This window comes from Lepisma saccharinum, chromosome 2 (genome assembly GCF_977018435.1).
Source record: "Lepisma saccharinum chromosome 2, izLepSacc3.1, whole genome shotgun sequence".
NCBI lineage: Eukaryota > Metazoa > Arthropoda > Insecta > Zygentoma > Lepismatidae > Lepisma > Lepisma saccharinum.
Window position 1 is genome coordinate 41,383,761 of NC_139230.1, and position 20,806 is coordinate 41,404,566.

A 20,806-nucleotide genomic window follows, 5' to 3' on the forward strand; every position below is an offset into this window, starting at 1 on the left:
ATTAAAATAATAGTTTAAGGAAAGGAAAAGTGGATGGAGGGAGGGTGGGATGGAACTCGCTGGCAGCCACCTCCACGCAGTGAGTTCTCGGTTGGTGCAACCTGCAGCATTATAAACTGCTCGCCATTAAAAATGCAATACCCAGACGGAGTAATCGGAATCAGACCAAACGTGTACAGTGTGTAGAGGAGAGGTGCAGAAGGAAATTATCAGGTGTTCAAGGCCGTCATGCGTCATGTGCGCCTGCCATGCCATCTGGTAAGTGGTACCTGTAGCAGGTCAGATAGGTGCAGAAGAGCAGTGAAAGTGCATGGTTGTGAGTGTAGTGTGTTAAAATCGGTCAGCAATGCCACGTCGTCGACTACGGCAGAGATTCCAGCAGGTTTCCCAGTTCGATTGCGGCCGAATTGTTGCATACCGTGAATGCAAATTATCCTACCGTGAGATCGGTGCCCACGTAGGACGGAATGCATCCACAGTGATCCGTGTATGGAACCAGTGGGTCCAGGAAGGCACTGTAGAGCGACGTAGAGGTTCACAACATCCACATCGAACGACGGAACGAGAGGACAGATGTCTGATATGCATGGCCCTTACAGATAGAACGGCCACATCAACGAGGATTGCGCATGAAGTACGGGATGTGTTACAACACCCAGTGTCCCCATGAAACGTGCTTCGTCGTTTGGCGAACCGGGAATACGCTAGAGCATAGGCGTTTGCGTCTGAGATGGTGCCAAGACCGTCGTGCATGGATGGCGGAGTGGAATGCTGTAGTGTTCTCTGATGAATCCCGGTTCTGTATACAACATCATGATGGACGTACTCGCGTGTGGCGAAACCGTGGCACTAGGCTTCATGACGCCTGCATCATGCATGATCACACAGGGCCTTCATTGGGTATCATGGTATGGGGTGCCATCGCCATAGGTGTTTGTTCGCGTCTCGTACGCATTCAAGGGACATTGAACAGCCAACGGTACATCACACAGGTTCTCACCCCTGTTGCTGTCCCATTAATCCATGCACTGCATAATGCCACTTTCAACAGGATAATGCGTGCCCCCATGTTGCAAGGAATGTCCTCGCATTTATGGAAGCTAACCACGTGCCCCTGCTTCCTTGGCCAGCACGTTCGCTGGATATGTTGCCAATTGAACATGTCTGGTCCATGGTGGGTCGCCGGCTGGCCCAACTCAGGTTTCCGGCACGTAATGTTGAAGACCTCTGGCACCGTGTGGAAGCCGCTTGGGATGCCATACCACAAGCAGACATCGATAGACTCATTCTGTCCATGCCTCGCCGTGTTGCAGCAGTTATTGCCGCCCGTGGAGGCTGTATAGTTGTCGCGTTCATTGGTTCCCCAGGCGGCTGCCTTTGGAATCGTACCCTGCCCGCCCCTCTTCTAATGAGCCAGGACCTCCTTAGCAAGACCACCCCAACAAAGCTCCAGGCAACGCGTTGTTGCCATGCTTTAAGAGGGTGGCGGGGGGAAGTCGACGCGCTGCACTCAAAGCATGTGACATAAATAAATAAATCGACACAGATAATTAATTATGGTGTTTCATTATTTCTGTGACCCGAAAATATATCATAATAATCATCTGATTCGTCCAATCTTGCATAGCATTTTATAACGTTTAATAAGATAATTTAATGTGGACCAAGTCTCGTCCAAGTAAATGAGTTTGCAACCTTCTGAACGCAGCTCCTGTAGTCTCCGTAGAATCTCCAAGTAACAATTGTCGCAGATTCCACCGAAAACCAAGTTTTTTTATTAGTTCTCGAAGCGTTGTTTCTTCATAAGGGAAGTCCGACACACTTTTAAAAGTTGCAATAGTTCACTCACTGTTGGTGACTGTCCTTTACTATAGAACTTGTAAATTTCGCGTCTAATGAAATCACAAGTAAACTCGTCCACTTTGTTAAATTTTATCTTTTTATTTCCAGGCTTCTTTGGTGACTGGACCTCTCCAAATCACATTTCGCACGGTTTTTCTGTCTAACTTTAATACTTTGGCTGTCTCTGCAATTGCTCCTTCTCCTAGCTTTTTCTTTTCGACATATTCGTGCACATTACACAAAATAACTGACTTTGTTTGTTCAACGTTTTGGTTTTGGATACTTTTATTTTCGGTGCTCCGGAAGTGCTTGGTTGAGGATTATCTTGGTTCGTTGAAAGATCTGGAACTTCGATTGTGTCCCACGGTCGCCACATGTCGATACAAACTCTGTTTTCCCGTAATATTTCTAAGATATAACAATAAACTAGATAAAAAAAATACACTTGTCAATCCAAGAATATGAACTCGCATACGCACCTCACACCGCTCTCTTGTTGCGGAGTTTGTGAAAGGCGGCGAAGAGAAGGCCTCGGGGGATGAAGTGACTTGGCAACGTCCAGCCTGTTGACAGCATGCTCACCCTGCACGCGTCGCAGGATTGCAATATTCTCAAGGGTGGGAAGATCTAGTTTCCAAAGGAAACCGGCGCGCTTTGATGCCGCCTGGGGATCCAAAGAACGAGGCAAGTATACACACTACTAGCTCCTTGGGGTTATGCAACTATGGTCTACGTGTCACATGTCACACCACCGAGCTCTAACTGTAATCATTTTCTTATCTTATTATGAACTACATATTTGCCAAGTTTCGTGTTTCTATCTCATTTCCTTCTGGGTGTTGCAATTTTAATGGTGAGCAGTGTACTACACTAGACCAGACATGCGCGCACATGAATATATTTTGGTTTCATTGCTATATTTGTTTTTTGTTGTAACTAATCTAAAATGTTACATTTCGTTATAAAAGTTGCAGCTTGCATCAAGCGAAGAGCTGCACTTTCTTCCATTGGGCACAATAACTAGACCCCTCAGGAGGCGTGGCTAGAAATTCTTCAATTTGGCTAAAAAAAATTGTGAGATGTTTTGCTACCCTTACACAACTTTTGCACACTATATGTTTTTGAATTTCTGAAAAAGAAAATTTGGGGCCTTTTTCGATACACCCTAATGCTTGTGTATGAATGAAACTGTTTCTAAAATATATAAGCAAGGCACTGGTAATATACGAAGATGTTTAAGGATAGGTTTACTAGATGCTCTAGGAGCTTCTTGCATTATTAATTTGACAAACTTTTTCTGGAGTTTGAAAATAGTTTCTACTTTTGATGATAGGCCCCAGAATGGTATGCCATATGTTATTCTTGAATTAATTATTGCATGGTACAAAGTTTTCGTCATATCTTTTGTTAGGATATTCCTCACGATTTCGAACCTGTAACAATATGAGCTCAACCTTTTGGATAATTTATATATACGTTTATCCCATGATAGATTTGCATCAATCCATATACCAAAATATTTACTCTCTGCAATTTCTTCTTTTTGTTTTCCATTGTAAAGGACAAGTATGATTCTTTTCTGAAGTTCTATTAGATTAAAATTTACTTCGAAAGTTTTTGTTTCGTAAATATAAAAGTGATTGTGATTCATCCACTCGGCCAACCTTTTCATTGCTTCATCGGTTGTAACCTGGAGGTTATGCACATTGCAGCAATGTAATAAAATATTGGTGTCATCTGCATAGAGAACTGTATCTGTTGGTTTTAGATCATCTGGTAGCCTATAGTATTGATATAAATGAGGAAGAGAATCGGTCCCAATATTGATCCCTGGAGAATTCCATGCATAATGAGTTTAAATTTGGATTTTTCTGAACCCACCTCTAAATACCTATTGAAACCTTTTTTCTAAATATATATTTGGAACCATGAATTTGCAGTGACTCTTATTACTATATTGTTAATTTTTTTAATTAGAATTTTATGATTAATCATATCAAATGCCTTTGTTAGATCTAGGAAGGTATCGAAACATGTTCTTTTTCTTCTCTGGCTTTGTAAATTTTTGATAAAAATGAGGACTATGGAGTTGAGGACTATGAAGCAACTTTTTGTCAGTGATCAGAACGCTACACTTTAAAAGTAGCCTTGCTACAACTACAGCTACTCTTCCAAAATGTAGCTTAGTTACAGCTACAGCTACATTTACCAAAGTAGCTCATAAGTTACTCCTGTTCGCTATTCGCTACTTCTGAATAAAAAAAACTTGAAATAGCCATGTGACAGGCCCTTACCCAAGGGAGGGGCCATGTCATTCGCCTTCCTCGAGCTATGAAACATTTTAATTTGAACCTATATAAACCTACGAAAATAACGTTGATGATTTTTCAAAATTTGCAAAAATTTCAATTTTGTGCTTGCACAAATGAATGGCTTGTTTCTAGGAAGTACCGATTAAAATATTCAAATTAATTAATGTAACATTATTAGATGAACAGGTAAAGAGATGATATAAGAATAGTGATATAACAGATTGTATTCATTATGTAGCTTACATATAGTTAAAGTCTGCAAAATTTGTAAAAGAAACAACTACCCTGGCAAGGAAATTAATGTTTAATTGCTACCCCTAATTAGCCTTTAAGTTAGTAGTGTGTAGAGATGTTGGGGGGGGGTATTGCATTTGGGGGATGGGCAACCTTCATTTGAGTTAAAATTCGACACTCCTACGAACGTCTGAGGAATACTCATTAGGCCTAGATTTAAGATGCCTATTTCTAGGGATGGACGATATCGGAAATTTGATATTACGAAATATCGTCAAGGAAATATCGTCACAGACGATACGATATTTTTCGTATCGCGATATCGGCGATATATCGTCTCCACGATATATATCGCCAAAATATCGTGAAGATATATCGCCGATACAATATATATCAAGATATCGTGACGATATATCGTCTAGTTGATATCGCGATATATCGCCTAAACGATATATTGCCCAACACTGCTTTTTACCCATGGCAGAATGGTTAGAACATTGCGCTACGTCGCCAGAGGTCCCGGGTTCGAATCCTGGCCTGGGCATGGATGTTTGCGAGTGTCCATTCATCAATTTCATCATCGCAAATCAGCCAAAAGTGGCACAAGAAGCGAAGTTAAATAAAGTAAATCAATCAAAATTACTGTTTTACCTGGTAGATCCGAGTCCGAATTGGACGTCGATTCACGTGGAGGGGAACGGGGTAGCATAAAGAACAAGAACTTTGCTGTATCATTTTTGGATGGAAGATGAAAGTCCGAATTGGACGACGATTCAGCTGGAGGGGGAGATATGTCTTCCGCTGAAGAAGTATCTGGAGCAGGTTTCTGTAGGGGTAGTTTCCCTTCCATTCTAGCACAACACAATTAACGTACTGTCACTCAACACTCGGATCACTCACTGGTCTCCTCGTGCTTCCAACCCACACCTTGCCTCGCTAACAGTGTTTCCACAATCTGAGGGTACAATTTCCCTTTTCAAGGAGTAAAATTTCCCTTTTTCGCCCAATCTTTCCCTTCATGTAAAATAATAATAATAATTAATCAGACCCGGCGGAAGGGGGAAGGCAAACCGTGCCACTGCCCAGAGCGGCAAAATTGTAAAAGAAAAATTAAGCCTATTGATTGATTGAGTTGGTGTTTTAAGTCCACTTTATGCACAGTAAGGCTAATCGGGACTAGACCTACAGTTTAAAGTGGGATCCGAACCACTATGTGCCTCCACCTGGTATCGAACCCGGGACCCCTTCATTACAAGGCGACGACGAAATAAGCCTATTGAAAAATTGGAAGTTATAATATTACTTTATAAAACTTGTTCGAAATGGCTGAATAATAAGTAGATTTGAAACTATTGATCACAGGAAAATGTAGAATTTCCTATCCTATCGCTGATGAAATCATGACATTTCGACAATAGGATCAAAACTTGATTTTTCGAGAAATTCGTGTTCAATGCTAATATTCGTTTGAAACTCATTTTCTACACAAACCAAACCAGAGATAATTTTCAAAAAAATCTTGTATTATTACGCTTTTCTGAGCCTGAAAAGCTTATAAATTCTGACAGCACAGCACAGAGTCCACAAACTCATCTGGCAGTTTCTTTCTGTCCCGGCCTCTCTTCCTCCGCCTTGGACTTGTGTCCATTTCGCCATCCAAAGATCGGCAATACTGTCCGAAATCGAAAGCAGTTTTAGTGTGAAGCAGAGAACAAAACTGTTGAAGATTCACAAACACGGTACAAAGTTGATTTTTATTACCAGGTCAGACGTGATTATTTTAGCTCTAAGAGAAATATTTGAGCAGCTTAAACATCATAGTGAATTTTTCGATTTATTGTATCTGTATGATATTAGCAAGCTTCGAGACATGCCATCTGATCTTTTGCTTGAAAAGTGTACAAAACTTGCCTGTATAACACATGAAGGCTTATCTTACTGATTTAAAAGATGAAATGAAAGTGCTTTCGGCCAAAAAAAAAAAAAAAAAAAACATACGATACACCAAAGGAGAGCTTAAAACTGATACATGGTCATGATTTTGCTCCTAATGTGAGTGTTCCACTTCGAATTTTATTAACTTTGCCGGTAACCGTGGCAAGTACCGTCCGAAGTCAAAGACAGTTTAGTTTATGTTTGTATACAAGGCTTACAGTCCCGCCACCTTTACAGCCGGCGCGGGGACCGCTTTTGTGGCAGTGACCCTCTGTTGCCGTATTTACCTACAAAGGAACTTGCGGTCAAACAGCCAATTAGACCTGCAGCTGCCCCCTCTTTGGGCGAAAAGCGACAACCTTTCCACCACTTCTCCCCGCAGCAGCCAGCAGGGAAACAAGATTTTGTCAAAATAGCCGTTCTGCGCTGTGATTGGGGACCGGTTCGTACGGCGACACTACTATAGCATTAAAATGAAAAGCGCAGGGGGAAAAACTGGCAAAAGGATGGGGGGAGGGGCAATTGCCCTCGCTAATCGCCGCCACTGCCCCCGCATTATGGGCTCGTAATGCAAAGATTTGTGTACAAGAGTAAGTAAACAGTCCTCTACTCCCCCCCCTCCCCGCCAGTTTTGGCACCAAATTCGCTGATACTGGTTTAATGATATAAAATGTAATTTAATATCGCATTTTCTTTAAAGATTTGCTGTGGTCAAGACATAATATGTTCATAATAGTATAGTAATAGCGTAACAGGTCACAATATTAATTTTATAGTTTGATGTATTACTTAGGAATATATTGATTTTCAATTTCTCGTTGCTGCGTAATGACGAAAGGGGAAGCTTTCGACAGGAAGCGACATGTGCCGCGACTGCCCAGGGCGGCAAAATGACTAGCGCCGGCCCTGATAATAATAATAATAATAATAATAATGAACCAGATGTCCCAGGTTCGAACCCTGGTCAAGCATGACTGTACAGTCGTGTTTGTTCATATCACTCATTTCACTCACTTATAAATGCCTCCCCGATGGCGCAGTGGTGGCTCATCGCCTTGTAATCAAAGAGTCCCGGGTTCGATAACCGGTGGAGGCACATAGTGGTTCGGATCCCACTTCAAACTGTAGATCCAGCTTCGATTAGCCTTTCTGTGCATAAAGTGGTCTTAAAAACAACAATTTAATTCATTTCACTTATAACTCATGAATGATGGATATTAAACTGGAACCAAATGTAACCTTAAAAGAAATGAGCGTGATGTCTTCAAAATTTCCTGAAATTTTGTTATGTTCATCAAATTTCCCTTTTCCCTTAAAATTCGATCCAAATTTCCCATCATGTGGCAACACTGCTCACTAGTGCGAAGCACGTGACCATCGATAAACAACTTCACCGAGAACCGTGCAGAATTGCCAACTCGAAAATGCAAAGTTTCGCTATCACCTGCGTTCGAATGGAGAAAATGCAGAAGGAGGGGGAGGGAGACTTCAAGAACCTTCTTTTTCACTTTTTCAGATTGCGGGGATGCCAGGATTAATCATGTAGGGGTGCGGAATGAAATTTAAGGGGTGCGATGTCGAAAATAATGAAAACATGAATCACCTTTAACCACAACATTAAATACCAATCAACTCTTATAAGTTCTTGGTTTTGGACTTTTAACCACTGTTATTTTTTTAAAAAAATTACTAACATTTCGGAGGCTGAATCTGCCTCCGTCTTCAGGGTAGCGTGTAGTCTGTTAAATCATATGGTGTCTATAAATGGTTGCCTTGGAGTATTATTCTTGGTGGCCTAGGCTCCAGCTCGTCTGTAGGTCACAAGGACCTCTATATACATACATGAAGTTGCCAGGGAGGATTATCAGTGGCCCAGGCTCCACTTCGTCAGGTGGTCACGTCAAGACCTATTTTTGTATGTACGTAGGTTGCCAGGCAGGATTATGATGCGGTGGCCCAGGCTCCACCTTGTCAAAGGATTGATGTTGTAGGATATGAACCCCAAAAAAATGAAGAAAAAAAACCTCCTTCAGTGTCGCTTATGTGCTACTGTCAGACCCTGAATGGTTGTGGACATCCTCCCTGGCAACTTCATATATATAGAGGTCCTTGTGACCGACAGACGAGGTGGAGCCTAGGCCACCAAGAATAATCCTCCAAGGCAACCATTTATAGACACCATATGATTTAACGGACTACACGCTACCCTGAAGACGGAGGCAGATTCAGCCTCCCAAGCGTTGGTAAAAATATTTTGAAAATAACAGTGGTTAAAAGTCCAAAACCAAGAATGAATAAATCACCACTGATTAGCTACAAAGAAGAACTTTTATTAGGTATATATGGTAATATAAATAAAATAATTTATTACATTGAGCTATACGAAATTAACGAAAACCGGCCTTCCCGATGGCGTAGTCGTGACGTCGTCACCTTCTAATGAGGGGGTTGTAGGTTCGATACCCAGTGGAGGCACACTGCACAGTGGTTTGGATCCCACTTTAAACTGTAGGTCCAGTCCCGATTAGACTTTCTGTGCATTAAGTAGGCTTAAACTTAACCAACCAACCAATTATTGAAAACCTCAAACAGACCACTTGAAGAAACAATTCTTAACAACAATGTTGACGAAAGATAGACATCTGCCGCTGAGCTTTATAGAGATTGTTGCCAGTACAAGAAAGTAAATGCGGCTTCTCTTTCAGAGCAGAGCCTCCCCGATGGCCCACTGATAGCGTCGTCGCCTTGTAATTAAGGGGTCCCAAGTTCGATACCCGGTGGAGGCACATAGTAGTTCGGATCCCAATTTAAACTGTAGGTTCTGTCCCGATTAGCCTCACTGTGCATAAAGTGGACTTAAAACACCAACTCAATCAATCAAAATCTTTCAAAACAGGATCAATTCTTGCTTGTTGTACGTTCAGTTCAATACCTAACATTCGATGCTCAATATGACATGACATAACATGATATTGTAAGAGTTAGTGTTTTCGGGTAAACCTAGCTTTTGAAAAAAGGGGGCGCGGAAGAAAATCAAGAGGTGCGAGAGCACCTATGAGTAATCAAGGGGTTCCCGGTGGAGGTACGTAGTGGTTCGGAACCCACGTTAAACTGTAGTTTCAGTCCTGTTAAGCCTTACTGTGCATAAAGTGTACTTAACACACCAAATCTGTCCTATGCTTTTCTTTTAAGTGGTTCATCCATTCTTTTAGCTTGTCTGCTCTGCGCAATGCCTTGTGGGAACAAAAGTATACCGACAAGTACGGCAACAAGTATCTTGTTAGGCGAAAACTATCAGATGAGCCACGTCCAACTGGAAAATCTTGTCGCCGCCCCTGGTTACTTTTGAAAAGTAATAAAGTTGCAGTTACTCATTTTAAAAAGTAACTCAGTTACAGTTACCGGTAATTGAATTGAGACAGTAAGAACATTATGTTATGAAAACCAAATAAAACATTGTTATTCCTTGTATTCCTTACAATTTGACCCAATGGCATAATTTGTTTTGTTGAATTTGTTGCTAGCATACATGCAATTACAAAGCAATTGTAGAATGTGAGGACTGGCAATTTGTTAAGTAGCACCGCTATAAGGCAAGAAGAATAAAATACTTCCTTCCGAAATGAAGTCTCATTTGTATTGTTTTAATTTTACGTCGCTTTTCTTCCGATTTCGGCTAATCGTGACGACGAAATGGAATTGATACCTAGGTTAGGACTCGAACCTGAAGCTTTCGGCAGCGAGATCCTAAAATTATAGAACAAGTCTTTGAACTGGGTCCATTCAACACTTGGTGGCCGGCCCAATGGTGTAGTTGTAACGGCGTCGCCTTGTATGCAAGGAGCCCCCCTGCTCGATACCCAGTGGAGGCGCAGTAGTTCGATTGATTGATTGATTTGGTGTTTTAAGTCCACTTTATGCACAGTAAGGCTAATCGGGACTGGAGCTACAGTTTAAAGTGGGATCCGAACCACTATGTGCCTCCACCGGGTATTGAACCTGGGACCCCTTGATTACAAGGCGATGACGCTACCACTGTGCCATCGGAGAGGCCCCACAATAGTTCGAATCCCACTTTAGACTGTAGGTCCAGTCCCGGAATGACAGGGAGTCTCCCGGAATCGTTGTTAACTCCCAGAATGACGACATTTAGTATTATTATATTCTTTATTATAAACTTTTTTTTTATTTTCTCTCGGTATGAATTTGCCGAGCGAAGAAATTATTATGAAGATCGTGAAATATTATTATGAAGATCGTGAAATATTATTATGACGATCGGGAAAAATGAGCCATTGTTTATAAGTACATAGAATGTGGAGAAATAGGAAGTTTAAATGCATTGTTGCACCAAAGCGTCTGCACAAGAGCTGCAGAAAACTGAAACAAAGGCATTGTTGCGTCAAACTCTCTACACTTCTTTATTTTCCTATACTCAATTTTGCTTCATGATTTCGTTCGTAGTAAACTGTTACAGTAGGATCAAATGCTAATTTTTAAACTTAGTGTTAGGTTTATATAAATTTACAGTATTTCATTTTGAACAATTTTGTAACAGTGTAGTACCATGGTAGTACGACTTCAAAAGAGTCTTTATCAGTTATTGATTTTGTTTTGTTTACTTACAAATTGTGGTTGCTAGGTTGTTCTGATCAAGTTAATTCACTTTTGTATTCACAGTAGCAAGACCACAAAACAAGTAACAGGCTAACAGCTAATATTCAGGATTCAAGTCTTCCAGGAAATCTCCCGGAATTTTATTCTATAAAGTTGGCAAGCCTACTATCTCTGCATAAGTGGACTTACAACAAAAATTCAGATTCAAAAGTTGGTGGCACTGTCCGCCAGTGGAGACAAAACAAAAACATGCCTACTCTCCCTGTGGAGGAAATGACCTTGTAGTGCAGTAACCCAGCAGGGTGGAATCAGAATCGTGAAAGAGGATCGCGCGAGCTGATGGCGACGGTGACAGTGACGGTGACGAGTGGTGACGAGCGTACTGGGTGCGCCCTTTACCGGTTTGCCCACCTATTCCTTTGTTGGGCGAGACGATATATCGCGATATTGAAAAAATATCGTCCAGGCGATATCAACTAGACGATATATCGTCACGATATTTCGGCGATATATATCGTGGAGACGATATATCGCCGATATCACGATACGGAAAAAAATCGTATCGTATCGTCTGTGACGATATATCACGATACCAAATTTCCGATATCGCCCATCCCTAGAATCCACAAATTACGGGTGCTCTGCTGTGAAAGGAGATTACATAACAATTCTCTAGTATATATATTTCTCATTTATATTTTGGGGGAATTTTGTCTGGAAAACAGTGTAGGAAAATTAGGCTAAATAAAATTAAAACAATTGTAATGATCTATAAAATTGGCATACTGTATCTGACTAGGACTTCGTCCGCCATGTTGGAAATTGGCCGCCAAGGCACTATAACCTGTACAAACAACGGCAAAGGTAATAGTAGACCACACGGCGAAGTGGGTTAGAAACCCTGCGTGCTTCAGGGCAGCTTTGATAAGGCACCTGAATTGTCTCGAGCTGAACCAGGAAATGGATGATCTTTAATCCCCAAGGCCATTCTGCAAAACGAATGCCAAAAGAGGTTCGTGTGTGTATTTGGTGGGTGATGATAAGTGGATATGTTATTGTTTTCTGTTTTCGTTATTTTACGTTGCTTTGCTACATCTGGAATTTGAATGGCGAATAGATTGATTTGCTGAACTGACATACACGAAAAAGACAACCCCGTGGCAAATTTGTTAGCGTAACGCGCTTCAAAGTCGAAAAGCTGGGTTTAGAGCCTGGTCTTCATCCCACCTCCACCTTCCATATTTAATCTTTATTATCGCAATTACCGGAGAGTGGTAGAACAATTGCGTGAAGTAACAAAAATATAATCTTCGGTATTGGCTTCTGAGCTTGAAGCATTGTTGTTTCGTCAATCAATAGCAACGATAGAAATGAAATGATTCTTATTTTTTAATTAATAGTAACAAGAGAAGAGCGATAGGTATCCCTCGTATTTTCGCAAAAAACTAATTTCCAGTCTGTGGTGATAACGAACTCTATTTAGTGTACGAAATATGTTTAAAATAAATTTATGTTAATCCAAGCAGATGTAACCCATTACGGAGGGCCATCACGATGACGTAGTGATAACGTCAAGCCTTGCAATCAAGGGGCCCTGGGTTCCATACCCGGTGGAGACACATAAAGGTGGATCCCACTTTAAACTGTAGGCCCAGTTACGATTAGTCTATCTGTGCATAAAATGGACTTTAAAAAACCCAAACTAATTAAGAACTTGTCGCAAAATGCTGCCCATAGCAAGAATTGTAACAACGAAAATAATTTCGAAAAGCAACAACACGCAAAGCACCTCAAATCCCAACTGGCTTACAACATGATGGATGCTATTCGTCACATAAGAATAATTATTTTAGAGTTTAAATTCTGACATATGCAGAAATTTGCAGACTTGAAATTCATTGTTTCTCTCGATAATTAAGTGCTTTCTGTGCTTTGCATTCATTGCTCTAGCTCACACAGAGCTCTAGCTCTTCGTGTGAGGTTAGATTAAATATGATAGAAGCTTATCTTCAATCCTTCATACAACTTCGCTATTTGCTTGCTACAGGTTTGACATCTTAAGAGAACTTCTATCGAACATCGCTCATGAAATATATTTTACCTAACAACTCTTAATTCACCTTTTAATTTTCACATATATTTTTATTTGTGTTATTTTGCGTCGCTTTTCAATCGCGACGATGAAGATGAGTTAAGATATGATAAATAGAACATTCAAAAATAACACCAATGCCCAGACCGGTATTCGAACCTAGGACCCCTGACGTAAAATTGTCTAGTGCTACCACTCAGTCAATTTTCACATAGAAACTTACACTTACACACCTCTTCCTTACATATGTATTTTGTTTAACCTGCTGCAACTCTCTCATGGTGAACACTAACCCCTCATTTCACTTTTGTATAATATGTATAGCTATCGCTTTGTAGGGAATAATAATCCTATAATAAATATAAAGTATAACGTATATAATAAAGTCTGCTTTGGTTAGCATTTTTAGTGTATTGAATGAATATTGCATTTTCATTTCGTGTTGAGGCATATTTTCGTCACCTAGATTTTTGCATTTAAAAAATGTAGGTCTAGTATATATTAGTCATTGTGAATTCGAGTCAATTAAAACATTTTGCGTTGTTGCGAGATTATCTATTAGGATAAAATTGGACAAAACTAAAACTAAGTAGAGAAAATGCAACATGTATATCAAAATTACCATGTCCAACTGAAAGTAGTGGTTAGCACGTCATATTTCAAGTATAGTCCATGATTGTATCTAGTATATGAACGAGATGTGTCCCTTCTCTCAAACAATACGTGGCTTGTCCCCACCGAACGAAGTGTGTCACTTATAAATGAAGTGTCCGAAATCAGGTATTAAGCATGAACAGAACAAAAAATACTCCTGAGCAATTACAAATGTTATACGCCAGTTCATGGCCGGGAGTTATTGACGGTCTTCCCCAACCTATCCGCTTTAGGTTCCGGGCTCGAGTCCTGGTCTGGAAATCTCTTTTTTAAGTGTCTCTTGATCAATTTAATCTAATTATCATCCATCTTCATAGTTTCGATTAATTATAAAAGTGACATAAGAACAAATAAAAATAATTGTAAAATTACTACAATGTCAGAACTACATTTTAAAAATAAAATGCGAGCAGAAGATTCATCTTCAAACAGACATTTGAGGAAAATTGTGTAGACAGACAGCATGCTCCCGAAAGTTGCCAATCCACGTGTAGCATGCATGTCCTTCGATGCTGAAGTTGTGCTTTTCAGGAAAGTTTGCTGGATGCTCCTCAAGCCTCTTATCAAGAATGCCTTGGTGTTCGCAGCATTGCCAACGGTTTGCAACGATGCGCTTTCACCACTCGATTTCCCTCCTCTTCCTCTTCCGCTATGCGCGGCCCTGCTCCAGTTAGATGCGACAGGGTATAAATGATTTCTCTTATACATAAAAAAAAGTTACATGTTACCAAACCGAAACCAAAAGTATTTCTTGAAGGAAGACATCCGAACTGATTTCCACAGCTCAGACCCCAATTGTCTATTTGCATTTTATTTCATATGTATTAATTCTTTTTCTTGTGCGTGCCGTAGGCTGTACCTGTATGCACTAAAATTTGACTTTGCATTACCATACTTGCAATAATTGAGGACTAAAAGTGGTAAGCGTTGTAAGTGCCAAAAGCAAAAATGTTGAGAAATCGTATTGATTCGCACATCAGCCCGTAAGAACGTTAACACTAGTGACCTCTTTACACGCTCTTTGAACTACTTAGAGGGCTACCAGCCACTTTTCACGTTTACCACATTATAAAGCATGGCACATTTCACAGTTTAACGTGGAAAACGGTGTTTGAATTATTGTGGCACTTACACCGTTTACCAATTTTAGTCTTCAATTGCACGACATGAGTCTTTTTGACAATTACACAGTTTTCGTATTATACGACCATAGCACTTTATTCAGTTTCTTTCTCTTTATAGCTGTACATTATCGCCCTTTTTTCAGAGTTCCCTCACTTCCTCCAAATATATCCCCATTCGTTGCACTATTTCACTTTTGTTTCCTCTTTTGACTAGATTTGGTTGCTTTATTTTACTTGGCTTTTCTGCCACATTTGGTTTGATTGATTGATTTTGTTTATTTTACTTCGCGTATTGTGCCTCTTGGCTAATTTGCGAAGATGGGGATGAGTGATGAAATGATGAAATTGATGAATGGACATTCACAAACAACCAAGCCCGAGCGGGATTCGAACTCGGGACCCTTGGCTATCACTTTTGGCTAAGATGGCTAAGATCAGGATGAGAGATGATATAATTAAATTGATGAAAAGAACACCCATAACATTTTCTACTTCAGGAGCTGGATATGTGTAGGTAATAGATTATAACTATAGTGATTTGATTTTATATTTGTTATTTAGGGTCGCTTTTCTTCCACTTGACTGATCGCGACGATGGGGATAAGTGATGATGTGATGAAATTGATGAAGGACATTCACAAATAACGCCCTTGTCTAGGCCAGGATTCGAACCGTGGACCCCTGGAGCCGTAGAACTATGTTATAACCACTCCGTCATCATAAGCATGCGCAGAACCTCTGATTAAGGGGGACGAAAGCATTGATGAAAGTTCAGTCGGAGAAAGAAAAATCTCATTCCATCTCACTGTCTTATTGTACTGCAGGGGCGCATAGAGTGTATGTCCGGAATTCGGATCCACCGAAAACCACTCTATTAGAAGAATGCCAGCTTCCGTGGTACAAAAGTTCTCTGTTTCCCTCAACCTTTATTTTCCTTCCCTGTGATTCACACTAATTTACATATAAACATGAGATTTCGTACAGGAGATTCAAAACAACTACACATAATTTATTCATTTCCAATGTGTGACCAATTTATTCTGCGATCACGTGGGTGTAACACAACTAAGCTAAAGAATAAAATGCGTCTCTTAATAACAAGAAATTTGCTGGAGAACGAACTGAGATAGTTTAATTACATACATAGGAAATAAACCCAGCCATAGTTGCTTGGAACTTCCGTAGTCTTGAAAATACTTTATTTTCTAAAGATAATAATATTGTTTAATAACGGTAATGAGATTTTTCTACACTAAATTTCTAAGTGAGAGTATTAGGAGGGGCAACTGCCCTTCCTTGCCCCTCGTGCGCACACCTATGTCCGCCATGGACGTCGGCATAGCTAGTGATCACGTTAATGGGACAACTTATGTTGTTTTTTGCTCTGTGTTAAAGATGAAAATGTACTTTTTTACTGAAAAAATGTGTCCTGTGAGTGGAGCATATCCATCCAATGCTAGAGGAGGAATTGGAACTTTAATGAGAAGTTGTACGAAACAAAGATGATAAAAAGACGACATATTAAGATGCATTGTGTGTTCACATCGACTGCAGAATAATAACACGATGAATACAACAACAAAATCATCACATACAAAGTGTACGCTCTGAGATAATAGCCGTACGTTAGCCAATGTTTTGAATTTAATGAAAATTGGACTGTAAATATTCTGCGTCAGGGCGGGCCCTCCGAGATACCTATATACGGGCCTCACATCAGCTTCCGTGACGTCACAGGATTAGTCAAGTATAGTCCATTTACAACATTTAACAAAGCACATTATAAGAATAAAATATCTATTTTTCTGACTGAGTCGTCCTTTCTTATTCTTTCAGAACGTTGTTTTCACCTCAAGAACATTTCAAATGTTATACGGCATTAGAAAATACGTAAATAATATTGATAAAACAAAAGTAAAATCTAATCTTTACCACCTTTATTTTTCAAATTACCAAGAGAAAAAAGGCGAAGGAGATAAAATTTTATCCTACATTTGAAACTTAGTCTAAATTCGTAAAGAATTATCATCTTTAGTATATAATAATTGCTACCGAATTGCTGTGGAATAAACACTTACTATTCAAATTATGCATGCAAAGTAATTTTGTAAAAGTTTACATACAGATGGTTGAGGAAAAAGCTTGTAAGTTTGGAATTTCGTATTAAATAAACTTCCCAACTCAATTCCCGTATGTAATTTGAATACATTTTTTGTGTTTTTTAGAAATTCGGTAAATACTTGGCTGCACAAGTTTGACATGGTTTGGTTGTAGGTTACATTTTTTTAAAATCATTTTTCGTATTAAAAATTTTACATCAAGCAAAGAGAGAAAGTGTACACACAATAATGCAACAAACGTACTAGACTAACATATGCGAAATACCTGGATCCTAAGAACACTAACCTTAAATGATCTAATAGTAATTCAAACCTCTGAAAACGGATTTGCGATCACGCGGAAAATGAGAATACTAATGCAAGCAACTTACTTTAACTAAGAAGTCCAAAGCAAAACGAAGCAGAGCACAATAAACCTCAAGATCTATCAGGAGAATATTGTTAGAAGAATTTCGTATTCTAAAATCCTTATAATTATATCCCTCGTCGGTCAGGCACGTATCCAGGAATTCCTTTCGGGGGGGGCTCAACACCATTTTTTAAGGGGTATAGTAAGAACCTCACAATTGTGTGTTTAAAACCAGAGGTGGTTGGGTTCCAAAACGGGGGGGGGGGGGTTGCGGAGGGCGTTGCAAGGAAAGTTTACTTTCTCTTGGTAGCCAAGGCTTAACATTAAGAGGTCATAATGTTGAGGCAAAAAAATAAAAAATGGGGAGCAACTATCCATTAAATCGTCGCCACTGTAAGGCTGTCATTTTAATCAGAACGTGAAATCGGGACATCTTTTACCACTCGACTCCTCTGTTTCCATGCATTAACATTGTGTGCCGGAACCATCTCAGTATGTGTGTTTGTCCATTTCTTCTCATCAGGCATAAAAACATCTATGGTGTCTTTGAGTGTTTTTACGAAGCTGTTACACATGCACGGGATGGACAATCCACTCGACAACGCGAGATTCAAATTGTGGGCTGCGAACTGGACGCAGACAGCTCTCGAATATTTCTCTCTGATTCGAGCTTGAACACCACTAACGTGTCTTGTCCTCCCATGTTTGCAGCTCTTATAAAAGCCGAAACCCACCAAATTGTTCAGATTCAGGCCTTAGCACTCACAAGTGTTCAAAAATGCCTGTCACAGCTTCCGGAGTCTTGTCATATATCGACACGAAACAAAGGAAGTCTTCTCGAATATAGCTGGATTACGAAACAATTAATGCACAATGAAAACCCTTCCGTTCCCAACACATCTAATGTTTCGTCTCCCAGTATGATCAAATCCTTATTCATTTATCTCCAGTGACGTGCCCAAGGGAGGGTTGGTGAGGTCATAACCCCATTTGACCCAGTATTCCTTTTTTTTTTTTAAAAAAAAAAAGAACGTTAAAGACAGTATAAAAATGGCAAAATCGGGACTGACCACCAAAAATAGTATGCGTAACCCCTCTCCCTTCCGAAAATCCTGGGCACGCCACTCTTTATCTCGGACACATTTTTTAATATCAACTCACCAGAAGTTTTTATCATTCCGTATTGGAGATTGAAGTAAGATGCGTTCTTCCTGCAGGTTTGGATATGATCCTTTAGGGTGCTGTCGTCTGCCTGCCTTCACACCTAACCTTAACAAGGCCCTAATTTTCCATCCTTGTGACTTGGGTTTTCAAGACTCAGGAAGGTTTCAGACCGAAGGGACACGCGATACATGTCGATTGGAATGGGATAATCAACAGCAACGTTTCACACCGTAGCGACACAAAAGGCCGCACAAACCTAATTTCGACTTGTGAATTCCTCAGGCGACACGGTGTGAAATCTCCCTTATTAGGCCACTGTCATTGTCACCTCGAAGTAGTAGCTCTTGTTGACCACAGAAGAGAAAAATTCTCCTCAATCGGTGGGAATGCTCCTCAGTTTTCTTCTCTCTCCTCTATTTTCTGTGCTTGTTCACTATACAGGCAACACCTTAAGATTTAATATACACAGGACATGTACTATGTAGACATTTTAACGAAAAATCGGTTGAAGTCAAGGATGGCTAGGTGGCTCAGTTGGTAGAGCCCTGATTTGGGTCCTGGTAGAGCCTACAATTTCCGCCTAAAATGTATACATATGCAACATCTTCTTGCTTTCTCTTCTCAACATTCATAAAATTTTCGGCTGTCTCTTTATGGTAGTTAAGTGTTTGAATGTGTTTCGAACCCAGTAGGCTTAAACAAAAGTATTTTTTTATACCATGAAATTCTCGGACTACATATACGAAATTTAGTTCTGGCAAAACTAAATCATCACTCAAAACTTTGCTTTTCAGTTGATCTATGCAGTTTATTTCTGTTTTAATAAACCACTCCAATCAATATCCGGTACTGCTGAAATATTCACTTTAGAGAGAGACCTTTGATCTCTTCGGCCCTCGAACCGAACTAGCACTACACTGAGGCCCCGGAAGTTCTGCTGTCGTCAATGTCTTCATTTTCGAATCACTATATCTTATAAAGCAATCAGAGGACGCTGACTGATCTGATCACCAATCGACTAGATGAATTGTCACACTTACCTCTGAAATCTCATTAACCGATTCTTTGTACAGATCAACCGAAAAATTGAATCCGCGTATTTATATCCTCATTATATTCTAGAACGTTCCGCAGATAAAACGATTCGTTAATATTGTCAGTAGTTGACTCCTTCTTTCATCCAAGAACATTCCCTCTCGGTTCTTCCAGAGATTAGAAATTACAACGAATCGCCCTACGTGTGGCGCTACCTTTGTTGTGCAGCTTCCAAATGCTGATAAGTTTCTACATAGTGCTCAAGTGCGTTGCGACAACAGCGAACGCGCAAGAAAAGTGTACGTGCAATATTATCAACAACCATGGACGTCCGCAGGATTTTTTCCAGGGAGGGGCAAGGAAGGTATTTTTTCCAGGGGGTGGCAAACAAGGCACATTTTCCCCAAAAATAGTGTTGTTCCCTAAAAAAAACATTGCTTAAATTTGAATTTATGGTGTTCATGCAATAATTAACACATATTATTGTGGCTAAAATGAAATTATGTGTGTGAAATACAAAATTTTTGGTTGACTTTCATTTTTCAGGGGGGCACGGCCCCCCCTTGCCCCCCTTCCGGACGCCCATGTCAACAACAGGGTTATAGAACATTCTCCGTCTTGCCTCGATAATTGTCTATCTCCTTAAATCATCGTCACATTATTCAAAAAGCCAAAAACCTGATTTTATCTAGTGTAAAATAAAAACAATTCCTGGGTGGGGGGCTCGAGCCACCTCAACCCCAGCTTGGATACGTGCTATTAACAATAATAGGGTTATAGAACACTCTCCGTTTTGTCTCGATAATTATTTCTCTCAGATTTATAAATTTATTATCTTCACATTATTCAAGACGCCAAAAATCTAATTTTATCTAGTGTAAATTGAAAAATTTCCTGAGGGAGGTGGGGGGGGGGGGGGCTCGAGCCATTAACAATAACAGGGGTATAAAACATGCTCCGTCTTGTATCGATAATTATTTCTCTCCTTACATTATTTTCACATTATTTAAGAAGCCAAAAACATAATTTTATCTAACGTAAACTGAAAAATTTCCTGGGGAAAGTGTCGAGCCCCCTGTGCCCCATCTTGGATACGTGCTATTATTAATAACAGAACATTCTCCGTCTTGCCTCGATAATTATTTCTCTCCTTAAATTATTGTCACATTATTTTATTTCACACCACAAGAAATCAAAAACCTCATTTTATCTAGTGTAAACCTAAAACTTTCGGGGGGAGCTCGAGCCCCCTAAGCCCCCCCTCTGGATACATGCCTGTCGTCGGTAGACAAGCTAGATATGGTAAAAATCAAGAGACAAGTTGTTTA

General features: G+C 40.0%; 1 protein-coding gene across 1 annotated transcript in view; it reads right to left on the bottom strand.

The window, feature by feature from the left end:
* Window positions 1-5,272, bottom strand: part of LOC145984415 (uncharacterized) — a 53,078-nt gene extending 47,806 nt beyond the window's left edge. The window contains exon 1 of the mRNA XM_083118079.1: window positions 5,040-5,272. Coding sequence (XP_082974205.1) covers window positions 5,040-5,238 — 199 coding nt within the window. The 5' untranslated portion in view covers window positions 5,239-5,272. The remainder of the gene's footprint in view (window positions 1-5,039) is intronic.
* Window positions 5,273-20,806: the final 15,534 nt, after the last annotated feature.